The sequence below is a fragment of the Melozone crissalis genome, unplaced genomic scaffold, assembly GCF_028551555.1.
Source record: "Melozone crissalis strain CALT ecotype California unplaced genomic scaffold, PUWL_Pcris_2 ptg000027l_1, whole genome shotgun sequence".
NCBI classification, from domain to species: Eukaryota; Metazoa; Chordata; class Aves; order Passeriformes; family Passerellidae; genus Melozone; species Melozone crissalis.
The window spans coordinates 9372343-9385506 of record NW_026535805.1 but is presented as its reverse complement, the minus strand read 5'-3'; the positions used below and the strand labels follow the sequence as shown (position 1 = coordinate 9385506).

Sequence of the window (13164 nt, the reverse complement as noted above, 5' to 3'; positions counted from 1 at the left end):
GTGCATAAATCTCACAATGGAGGGGTTCTGCAGAGCAGCACACTGCTGCTGGGAAGCAGATTTTCCTTGCGAGTCTACAAAGAGGGTGCAGGGCTGATTCACAGTTGCTGGAAGAGCTGCAAACTTTTTGGCAATTCTACAAAACATTTGGCCTGTAATTTGTCTTACTGATCACTGCCACAATTATGTCCAGGTCCCACAGAGGAGAAGCCCATATAGTACAGCAAGGAGACTGCTGCAGGGAGAAAAGGCTTCACCAGAGGTGCCCCCACTTCTCACTCTGCCTCCCTTCCTTTTCAGTCAAATGCTCTTTTTTAACCTCAGTGTTCCAGGAACAGCCTGAAAGACAAAATTACATTCTCACACTTCACATTTGATTTTAAACCTGATTTTTAAAAAGTATAAACTTTAGAATACACTAAGAGTTTTGAAAGCTTTATGGTATTAATAACACTGTTACAGCAAAACAGTTCTTAGCTGGAGAACGCACACATTTTAAACCAAATGTAACATGTTTGTTACATGTTTGTTACATGATTGTCAGTTTGATGTCCAGAGTACATTCAAACAAGGCTAGAGATCAGTTTCATTTAATTTATTCAAATATCCAGTGATTTACTAGAGATTTTTTAATGAAGTGTCAGCCAAAACAAAAATGTTAAGGTTTTGGGGGGGGTTTTCTTAGTTTAAAAACACCCTGAACAAAACCACTTCCAAAACGACACATATTACCAAACTGAAGAGAAGGCTTGATGGTCAGAACTGACACTTCTGACCAAACACGTTTACAAGCAGTTCACAATGTACTCACAAACGCATTTGCACACAGTTTAAAAGCTGTGTTGACTGGGCTTTTTACTCAGAGGGTGGTTGGGCATTGGAACAGGCTCCCAGAGTGATGACAGCACCAAGGCTCTGGGGCACATGGTGATTCTTGGGTAACCTGTGCAGGGCCAGGAGCTGAACTCAGTTATCCTGATGGGTCCCTTCCAACTCAGCAGATTCTGTGATTCTATGACAACAGATACAGCCACTCAGGAACAGACAGCTAGATAACACTTTCAAAAGGCTGCTGAATCAGGAGCCTAAATTCTTCATGTAATTTCCACATTGCTGAAAATTTTGCAGTAGATCTCAATTTGGAGAAATACATAAAGTTCAATATTGAACACAGAAGGAATTCAGTTGAATTAGTTGCATACATACTGAATTCAGGAATTCAGTATGTATGCAACTAAATGATACACACACTCTCAATAGTTTCAGCAACAGAAAACACTACTCAAAGAGCTACCCATTAAAATCAATATAGGAACATCAGCTTTGAATCTGTGTGCAAGACAATGTACCTCTGTCTGTTCTCCAGTCATTAATGCACAGCACTCACTACGAACTTCCAATTTTTGTATGTTTGTTTAAGGCGTATTGATTTTGCTTACTCGCACATCTACTTATCAACAAAACCAACACAACAAAGTTTCTGGGGTTTTTGCACTGTTCTGGACTGTGATGAACATAGGTCAATTGCTCCTCATCTATTTTTGTTACCATACTACTATAGTAAAGTGAATACCTTTCAAAAAAGAATCATAACCCCACATTTCTGCTAAATGATATATCCTAGAAGGTAACATTATCCCCAAGGCCTCTTGCAACTAATGAGCAAAGCAGAGAGGAATGAGCATGGACTGGCAAGAAAAGAGCACCTAAAGAGATTACAGGAGCTTGTCTAGGTCGTAGTGTCTGAGCTGCTCCTCAAAATTGTTCAAAGTAAGTTTAGCTGAACTTGAATTTTAAAACCTTTCACCCAGCCTTATAAAAATGTATATGCAAAGTTACCTCCCAAATACAACTACTAAACTATTCTTGTTTTTAAAGTTATATGTAGATATAGATATATAACTTATAATACAGTTACATAATGTATCTATAGATCTACCAATATATAAATACACACGCACAAACACACACACATATATATATAAAGTATTGTCAAAGGATTGTCAGAAAGAAGCTCAAGGTTCTGCTTTTTAGGTGAAAAGCCCAGACACTTGCTTCTGATTCAATGGAGAACACTTCTAAAAAATGGGCATGAGGTGTTAATAAAATTCTTCTTTGTTCTTTCTTCCTTTCAGAGGCTTGGCATGGCTCTGAGAAATTGCTAGCAGGAAGAGTAAAGGGGTGAGATAAAACTTTACATAGCTTATTTCAGCCCAGTGACATTAGTACATACTATTACCCCTACATAACATACCCAAATTTCATTATTGTACTCTTAGTGGTCTAACCCACCTATCACTACAGAAAAAAGCTCTAATGTAATAATACTATACCAGCTTTCATTGAATTATACAGAAAAATCCTGTACTTCCCTCAAACTGGGCAGTAGAAACATTCTTGAAGCGATATGGGACACTAAGAAACAATTACAAGTTTGGGAATCATGGACTAGATCATGTGGGCTGTCCATCTAAGCACATCAACTTCTTGAAGAGAAACACCACATTTTGCAAAGCATCAGGAACTCCAAATATCCCTAGCAAAATTTCCACTATTGCCTCTCCCCTTGATATTTGGAGTTAGGGACACCAAGCAAAGCTGAGCTGATAGGCTGCTTCTCAACAATCACTACAGCCTTTCACACTGGTAAGTGTTCTCCTAATATTTCTCTTAGCTTCCCCAGTCTGCCTTCTCGACTTGTGCTTGGACTGGAATTTTTTGAAGACAAAAATCACCATTTCACATTAAATTAAAAAAAAAATTACCAAACACTCATAGGTATTTTCTGTGATTAGGAGTCCCTGAAAATCCAGTTAGTACCAACTAAAAATTTTTAATAGTGTTCCCACTGCTTGGGAGAGTCCAGTTTTCAGGGATGGATCATGTTCCTACAACATCCCACTGAGTCTGCTAAAACCTCAGCATTTTTGCCTGAAGTTCAAACCTACATATTACATTTATTCCTATATACTACATTTATTGCTACTTCAGTAGTATAACTAACTGGAAGCTCAGTGCATCTCTCCTGTCTGACTGAAACAGCCACTCCAACAGCCAGGAGTATGATCAGTCCCTGCTGCTTGCTGAGCAGCACAGCGGGGCCGGGCTCTGGATGACAAATGCCACAGACACTGGGATCCCTCTGAGTCCTACTGACACCAGCATCTTACTGGTCCAACAGAGTGACAAGAAAGGGGAAGGACAGCTGGGAACAGTGGCAGCATGGATATAAGGGAAGTAATGACATGGAAAATGAAGGAAAAGTTACGGCAGCTGGGACTCGAGGGCAAGGTGATAGCGGTGGATTAAGGAGAAAAGTGGGCCAAAAGGTCAAAGGTTCAAGAGGTGCCAAGCCACGATAGGGTCACAAGGAAGGAAAAGACAATGAAACTCAGAGGGAAAGAAAAGCAAAAAGATTCCTCAGTAACTCCAAAAGGAACCATGTGAGAGGGAAAACATAGTGGATGCAGCATGAATGACTTTAAGTCTTTCCTTTTCCAATACATTCTCAGACATCACTTTCTAAGGCCACGGATCAATCTCACCTTGAAATAAAGGGAAGTTGACAGATGCCAGAAAGACTTATGCAATGAGTAAATATGGTCCCAGCAAGAAAACTGTACTTGGAATAGATCTCTGTAGAGATCTATAGCAGGGCATTTCATTCACATAGCCTGCTAGCACTGCCAACATCAAACCCTTATGCACTATTCTTGACCATCTTAAAGCCAGAACAGATAAAGAAAGACAGAGAATTGGCAGCATAAAGACAGAACAGCTGATAAAGAGGAAACTGAAGGAAAACAGGGAAGGGCACTACTGTCTTGCTGGCCTTTAATCTGTGAAACAAAGCAAAGCAACTCCAGCAATTTCCTCATCACCTATGCAGAGGATGCATCAGTCTTCCTTCATCTTTCTACCACTGTTATATCTGCAGCATTACTACCACATCACTCTCTAAATATACTGACAAATATTAACATTGTCAAAGCCGTGTATCTTTTAATGATATAAAAAGGCCAATGTACTGAAAAATGGAAAGTTCTAAATGCATAAGAAATCCCGGTCCCCCATAATAAGAGGCCTGTAACTTATTTATACTCTCATGTACTGAAAGATACTAAGCTGGAAACATTAAGTAGTACATTTCCCCAGTCTTCATGTAACATACAGAGATACCAAGGGGGCTTGCTGTTCAAACAATGCAGACATGAAATTTATTTGGTAATATCTAGCCATTATTCATGCTTTTTTGTTCCTGCCTGTGATGAAATTGCCCAGCAGGACACCAGAAACAAGCAAAATGATTCTATTGTCTGGAACAATCAAATCAGCTCAAGTTAGCCGATATAAGGCAGAAATGGCTGCCTGCAAGCCTCCGATGGAATCAAACTTTGCTTTTTTTAATTTTAAAAACTATGGTCTGACATTATTTCTGTCCCTCAACAATTCAAGCCCTAAAGAATTCAGAGGGGAAAAAACCTCTTAGAACTGTGTAGCATTTCTCTAACACTGCTTCCAATAAAACAAACATTAAAACTCCTGTTACATTTAATGGGAACATGCCAATATCTCTAGGTTTCTTAGCTGTGCTATTCAGAAATACTTGAAATCCTGGCTTCTGTAACTTCTGTTAAATTACAGCAATTATACTTCAATATCATTAACATTTTTAACTCTTGGAGGAATGCAAGTGAGAGGACACTCAGAAATCAACTTTACTAGCAATTCAAGCTACTGGCTGAATAATGATCAGAGTAGATAACAATTCTGCAGATGTTCTTGCACCATATTCATTTGCATTTTCTTTACTAAAATGTAGTGCAAAGTACATAACTGCCATGAAAGTTACCCAATCTCTAGAATGGCTTATTAGCTTTACAGTTGCAGTTTCATATTAATATTACTGAATATAATTTTTATATTGTCTAGTGATTGCCTGCCAAACAGGAAAGCACTCACAAACACAAGATTAAAACTTTTTGTCACCCTTCTGTAGTTACCACTTTCCCCCTAAATGGCTGAAACCCCTGTAACTTCTACAATTTGCATGACTCAAAATACCCCATTCTTCAGGCCTTGCTCTGGACAGCTTAGCAAAAAGGTTTGTTTGATCCTCCCCAGCCCAAACTGCCAGTTTTACAAGTTGTCTATGGACTTCTGATCTTATTCCATATCCAAATACTTCCAGCCTTACCTTTCCATGTGGATGGAGGAAAAGTCTCTTCTCAGTCCTCTCTTACCACAAATGTTCCATTACTTGCATGCTCTATTGTTCCCAAGCCCTCTCTTACCATGAACTGCAGATGTCTTTCTCTTACAAGATAATAGTTGGGGTGGGGGAAAGGAGATTAACATAGTACTGGGTAAAGCAGAATTCAACCAGCCAATTCCAAGCCAAAAAGCTCCTGTCTTCAATGTTTTGAAACTGTATTCACAGTCTCCCTTCAAAACCCAAAAACCACCAAAAAGTTAATTTAAATGAAAGTTATTTACAGAGTGAAAACAAATCACATTTAGTTGCCAAGTTCTACAATTCCAACTTAAATCAAATCCTCATTTTGGCAATATTTAAAGAATTCTGGACATGGAGGACAGAAATTCACTTTGATGCTAGAGAGCAGAAATCAGACTTACATATGCAAGATTTGCAGAAGAAGAATAAATCAGTAAGAAAAAAAAAAAACCCAAGTAAAGGCTGTTATTTATTCTTGGTTTTCCTGTGGAGCACAGGACCCTATTGAGGGAATAATTTAAACTGGCCTGGATGATGTCCAGTGAACCCAGTGGGATCAGCAGCGTACTCAGACCCATGAAATTCTGCACAGTATCTATGGAACCACCTATGCTGGAATAATGACATGCACTGTCTTAAAACTGGTACAAGAAGGACATGCAGGAACTGTTTTCACTCCACTTGGACATTTAGTAAAAGTCTAGATTTGAACTAGAACCTATGAACTGGACTCTGCTACTGTAACTCTTTTCTAACAAATACTTTCTACAGAGTTCAGTAGAGTTATTTTCACTTTGTGGAACTTTGTATCAGTATTTGGTATTAGCAACAATAAGATGAGATTCTGATCCGTGGTGGGATCAACTCCTGTCCTACAGATATGATAATTCAATGTTAAGTGAAATGTACGCTCCACCACACACTTTTTATGCCCTGAGCAATATTTTTTCACATCTGAAGTGAGGCTTCAAAAGCTATATGCTCAGCAAAGCAGGCCCAAAACCCCCAAAGTGGGTCAGTGATCACCATACGGCCTCCAACCAGCCGATTTGCCTATGCCAGCAAAAGGGCAGCCGGAGTACGCGCTGCGGCAGCAGCCACTCATTACCCTCCTCCAGGTTTCTCCCCATGCCTCATCTCTTCCTTTCCCCACTTTGCCCTTTCTCTCTCCCTGCAGTAACAACAGCAGAGGCAGCATTTTCCCCCTCTGTTGCTTCTCAGCAGACTGGGAAGCACTGCAGGTAAGCAGGAGCTGGTAGAGAGAACATTTCTAGCAGGGAGTAGGAGTAGATTTATGCAGCTGTAGAAAGGGATTGATACAAGACAGTGGGTGAGCTGTGTGTGACTGTACCACATCCCCGGCAGAGAGGGAAAAGAGAAGGAACAGGAGGGAGACAGACTGCGGGAGAAGGCAAAGGAAGACCCTTATCTGTACAAAGTTCTCTCCAAAATCTCTCAGCTCCTCTTGACAATCACTTACCCTCAGAATGAGAGAGTCCCTTCGAAACCCTACTGAGCCCCGTAGCTCTCAGCCTTGCGCCACAAGCCTGACAGATCTTGCTCCATAACCTCCTTGTCATGCAGAAACCTCTCAAACAGGATCCCAGCAATTTCCCTTTCATCTCAACAAATATGATTCCGATAACAGCTTTTCAGCAGCCCATGAACCACAGTTTAGCTGAGATCTGAAGTTTTTGCAAGTGAAATCCTAGGCCTTTCAACACCACCAACACTAATAAATTCAGTCAGCAGATGAAAATAAAAATGAAAATATGCTACAGTCACTTTCTGCCAGCCCAGAGCCAGCCCTCAGCAGTGCACGGCACAAGCAGAGGTGAACGCACAGGGTGACCTGCGCTACAATGATGACAATTCCATTCTCTGTCTGCCAGCTAAACAGATCACCTGCTGGCAGAAAGGAGTTCCCATTCCAACAACAGAAATGGCATTAAAGAAGGGGGGGAAAAAAAAAGCACCTAAGTAGTCTTTCTATTTCATTCAGATTAGAGGCACTGGAAAGAGACAGTTCTACTTCTCACATTCACGGACAGCTCACAGGACCAAGGACTCTCAAGAGCTTTAATTCCTCCCCTGCTGCTGCCTTTCAGGTGACATTCAGAGCTCAGATAACCTAGGTGTTTAACTGTATAGACTGCAACTTCTTCTCCATGCCATTTCTTATAACTCATCATCCACTTGCTACTGAGATATTAGATTAATTCATAATAAACTTGCTTTATACAATGGCGGCACAGTTGCACAACTAACTTCACATTGGCAAAACAGAAATATGAAAGGATGCTTTTAAAAAAGTATAATGTTTTAAATTTAGATTTGAAGAAGCTGCACTGAAAGAAGAAAAATACTATGGAAGATATTTTAGCAAAGAAAATCTCACTACAATCCATGTTTTATTTTTTTTCCTGACAGCATAAGGGATTTCTTTTAAGACAGCAGAAAATCAAATCTCTTTCATTAACCTAAATATAGCTGTAAATTATTTTCAGTGGAAATAGAGGCTTTTCTTGTTAAATGTTCTGATGTTCTCAATGATTTAGTGAGTTCTGCTACTCAGCCAGCAAAAGGATTTCTTAGGACAGCTCAATAGGTTTTCTCATGTACTGCCAGGCTAATGGCTAAGACCCTTAGATGGAGTCTTTGGCATAGGTCCAATCATGCTGATTTCATCTGTCATCAACTCTGGAAAGTGGACTTGAACTCAGAACCCATACTACCAATCATCCACACACATAAACATTGATCATGATAATTTGCAGGAGTGGAACCACAGGGCTAAATATCAATGGAATTTTCCTTCCTGATCTCAATTCCACTGATTAAAATGTAGCTGCAATGCCAACTCAAGTGAATCATTTACATATGCCACATGTAAGAAAGCCAGATAAAAACATATTTTATTATTACCTGAATTACCTAACTCAAAAAAATATAGCCAGAGCTATCAAGTTGCTAGTTTGTTTTTCAATCAAAACTTGCAAGTTGTTTATTGTTCTGTATTTTTTGTTTTTCAAAGACTAAGTTCACCAGCATCCTCTTGAATACTCGGTGCCATTCTGTATGACATTTTCTGTGCTTACAAAAAGCCTGAAATGTCATCAATCCAAAGCTCTCTTTAAAACTGCAGTGTAACCATGACTAAAAAAATCTGCAAAACTGACACTTTTACTGTGCTATGTCTGTACTGATGCACTACTGGAAAAGCTGCCATCTTTTTAATTGTCACTAGACTTATTGTAGAAACCTAAACAAGTGTTTTCTATTGATCTTACCAAAACCCCACAAAACTGTATTTTGTTTAAAAGGTTTGATCCACCAAACTCTGAATTACTGTTTCACGCCACAACTTTGAATAATTAAAAAATATATATATATATATATATATTCAGGGAGTATATGTATTATAAGGTTAAATGCAACTGCTGAACACTCTGTAGATGAAAGGAACCAGGATTTTGCATATCTATCTGACTTGTATTAGTACAGTAGACATTATCATGATTTCAAGCTTTGTACTTGTTTATCATTAGTGTTTCCACTGTAACCATGGCACCCGTATACAGCACAGGCCTAAGAGTGAGGAAAAATATCCTGTATTTTCCTAAAAAATTCATCTGAGAAAAAATATAAGGAACAATGAACAATAGCAAAAGTCAATCAAATTTGGTGAGCTGGCTAAAATGTGAAACAGTTTTCTCTTAGGGGGGAAAAACCCCAAAACCTTTTTTTTTTGGTGAATCTTTTTTGCATTTTGGACTTCTGACAAGAACCTAGAAACCTAGAAACATAACCGTGACCCTAGTGCAGATATTATAAAACAAATTCTAAAATTTCCTTAAAAAAACCCCATGCAGTACTATATGACATCAAAAGCATTAAAGCTTAATATGTTTACAAGACCTTTATAAGACATTTTCTCAACCCTCTTTTAAGAGTGACTGTCCAGTCCTGCAATAATTGTTGCATCATGCTGAAGGTAAGGAGGGGCAGCAGTGTAATTGCTCCAATCACACTCAGCAAGTACTTGGTACCCAGCTCCAACTTTCAGGACTGCTTAAAGGGAAACCCTCAGAATGGCATAGAAAGACTTGATGGTCTTCAAGTGTGTTTCAAGTGGCTAGGCTGCATTTATTTGATATTTCAGGCAGTAAAGAAGAATAGGTTACTGTGATTGCTGGTTTTAATTTGCTTCTTACAGAGTTCAGAAGGAGTTTTACAAAAATATCTGCCTTAAATGCCAAGAATGAAATGAAGGAACTAGTCCTCTTACTAAACAGAAAAAACTGACTGTACCATACCAGCAGTCTTAGCCTAATGTTGGTTTAGGCCATGCGCATTTTCCTTGTAGTGTGAAACTCATTCACTTTGCAGACAACTTCTTTTTCAGGTTTTAATACAGACTCCAGACACTGATGAAGATACCAATAAATCTATTTACTTCAGTATGGACTCTGTAGAGATGTCCTGGCCACAGGTCTTCTTGTAACTCAATGAAAAACGACGCAAAACCGGTGTGACTTTGTAAGAGCCAGTTCTTTGAAGTCCCTATATATAAATCCACTAATCACACTCAGAATTAGAATTACAGTGACACATTCAGTAAAAAGGAAGATTTTGGAAAGGGTAAAGCACAATCCTGTAAACACTTAACTCCACCCCCACTTCTAACTGTGATACAGGAGGAGGTGTATGCTTTGTCTTTATAGTACATGAACACAACCCTAATGGTAAGGATTTACAGTACAAAACAAGGTAAGTGATGTTTCAGAAGCTGCATTATATTGAGCTGACCAGTTATGATCCACTGCCATGTCCTCGATTCTGTCACACAACAGACAACAAGCGTAGTCACTCCCTCATCTCCTCCCACCCACTGAATGCTGGACAGCAATGAATCCTGATGCAATAAAAGCCAGCATTTATCTGATTCAGCTATCTAGTTCCTCACAGATCCTGTTTACAATGGACCTCAACCTGTTCAATTCCACTATTTATCTAGGGAATCTGTTCAGACATTTGAGTTCACCTTAAATATCAGAGCCAGGATGCACCCTACTCCCACCAAAATTCAAACTTGGCATCTGGAATCTGCAAGGTTCTTCCAGATTTGGTGACAAACTCACAACATGTACCATGCACAAAAAGAACATTCAAAATTATTATTCTTTCACTAAAAATCTGTGCCAATATCCTCATCCCACTCAAAGATGAAAGTCTCAAAGATGAAACCTCACTTGATTTCAGGAGAGTCCCAACTTGATTATCATTCAATACAGGTAAAAGACATCTGCAATACTGCTGCATTTGTCTTTTCCTGTTATAGCTATTTTTTCTCCTTCTATCACCCACTTTTACCATTTGAGCTTACTAATGTGTAGCTTTTATAGAGCACCAGAATAATCTAGACCCCGATTATCACAATGCAACACATAGGCAGCAGAAATGAAAAATATTTTAAAGTTGTAAAGATAAAAGTTTTAACAGCAAAGTTGATCAGCTCCTAATCAGCAGAGTCTAATTCTTTCATGCCCTTTCATCATTTCCCCATCTCTATATAACTGCATTAAACAAAGAAGCCCCAAAGAATACATAAAACTCAGACCTATTAACCCTAGCTATTTTTTTTTTGGTCCTGGGTTCTTTGTGTGTTTGCCAAAAAACTACCAGCCAGTATCCTTGACCATGAAAAATAAGTACATAAAAAGATCAGCATATATAATTTCAGATGGCTGGTTGAGCAGGGCACACTGAAAATGAGATGATAGCTACTGTTGTTTTATCATACATCTCATTTAAAGGATATCCACCATTTAACAGTTTAACTGCAGAAATGTGAAATGTGCATATTCACGTTTCCTGTTTCTTCATTGTTTGATTAGTTTCTCCCTGCTAAATCACACTACCTGAGGATGTCAGAGCAAGGATTTTCCAGCTTTTTTGTACTCCCACTGAGGCACGTTAGCCTCTGGGTCTTAAAGACGCTGTGAAAGCTGCTAAGACACATTGTGTGTACAGACATGAGAATTTCTCCAGTTGGGCCCATATTCCACTAGGACCCTTTCATCAGTCTTGAGCATTTGAAGAAGCATTGCGTTAGATCTACGCAGAGAAGTGTCGATCATCTGAAGGAAGGAAGGAGGAGCATCAGTATTGATGCAGTGAGCTCTCAAGTGACAGGAACACCCTGAGGTGTCTCGCATCAGAGGTCAGGTCTGGATTTTTAAGGTTCATCATTGCCAGGCTAACCAAGAGTATTCACCCTGAAATGATGAAACTCATCTAAGCGCTGGATCTGTGTTTTGCAATAATGTTTGGTACAGATGCATTCGGTTCAGGTTCTTCAGACTCAGTAAGACAACTAGATTTGTATTTATGTCACATAATTTCAGAAACTTACGAGGTAACTACACACCTCGTACTTAGATTCAGCATATTTTTCTTTCCTGCCTCGCCTGTAGATAACATGCATTAGTTATATAGTAACCATGACTATCTCAGTAAAACAAAGTGTGGAAATAATGCAAAGCCTTCAGAGGCATTACCTGCCCTTGGTAACCTAGCTCTGCAAGACAGATGTTGCATCCAGAGCCATGCCAGTGAAAATCACATGTACATGTATGTATCTACAGCGTGAACACTTACCCAGTCCTCGAAGTGACGGCTCCCGTTCTGCAGCAAGTCCTCAAACTGTATAGTGCAGTTAGCTACAAAATCGTCGTACCCGATGGGGGCATCATGGAAAACAGCCATCTCTATCTTCCTGCCATTACAAACGTCGGTGACAAATTCATCGTTCCAAGCAGGACTGTTGGTCTTTTGCTTGGTCGAGGTCTGCCCGATCCTGGAGTCATCCACATTGAGGGCGATGTAAGGGTCCAGCAAAAAGGTCTGTGGCCTGGGACCCACTGCATGCCTCAGAGACCACGCCGTGGGTTTCAGATTCACCGCCTCGCAGATCTTGATTTTCAGCAAGCCATTGAAAACCACCATGGCTGGATAGCTGCACTTTTCCCGGGATCAAACACTCGCTCAACGCACTCGCACCCAGAGGGAGGGAGGGAGGTCTCGCCAATAAATAGGAGGGCAGGTCTGGGAGGTGGGGGAGCAGGGTACGGTGCGGGTCTCTTCGCCTGGCTGCTGCTGTTACCTTTGATTATTTAGCCTTTGCTCTTGCGACACCCAGTGAATACATTTATTTTCTTGCCCGTGTTTCTAACGGAAAACAAGGGAGGGGGGCCGCCAGGGAGGGGGAGGCGGCCGCGGCTGCAGGAACCCCCGAATGCTATCAAAACCCGAGCATAATCAATCCGGGGGTAAGCAAGAGCCTTCTCCCTTCACCCTGACCATAATCCTGGATCAGTCCTCGCAGAGGAAGCAGAGCCGCGATCCCGGGCTCCCGCACACGCCAGTCCTGCCCGTGCTCCGCACAACAATACACACACACGCATACACACGCACACACACGCATACACACACACACACACACACGCACACACACGGATCAGAAGCACCGGCCGACCCACCAGCCCTGCCTACTGCACAGCCTCCGCTCAGCAAACATCCACCCGGGGACCTTCCATCCGCGCCGCCGCCCGCAGCCGCCCGTCCTGCGCCGCCGCCGCCTCCTGCTCCGCCGCCGCCAAGGCCGAGGACCCAGCGGAGCGACCCCCGCGCATGGGGGGCGCCGGCAGCGGAGCGGAGCGGCCCGCGCGGGTCTCGGCGGGCTCCGGCTGGGCGGCCGCCGCCCTGGCGATGGGCAGAGCCGCCGCCGCCGCCTCCCGCCCGCCTCCCGCCCCCCGCCCGCCTCCCGCCCGCCGCCTCCCTCGGCCGCCGCCGGCCGCCTCCCTCCGCGCAGCCCCCGCCCGCTGCCGGTGCCGCTCCGCCGCTCGCTCCAGCGCAGGAAATGCGCA

At 41.6% G+C, this 13164-nt stretch overlaps 1 protein-coding gene across 2 annotated transcripts in view; it reads right to left on the bottom strand.

Annotated features, from left to right (window-relative positions):
• PRKCE (protein kinase C epsilon) overlaps positions 1-12719 on the bottom strand; it is a 285862-nt gene extending 273143 nt beyond the window's left edge. For both annotated transcript variants that reach the window (XM_054279512.1, XM_054279513.1), the window contains exon 1: positions 11897-12719. In XM_054279512.1, the coding sequence (XP_054135487.1) occupies positions 11897-12244 (348 nt within the window). In that variant the 5' untranslated portion in view covers positions 12245-12719. The remainder of the gene's footprint in view (positions 1-11896) is intronic.
• Positions 12720-13164: the final 445 nt, after the last annotated feature.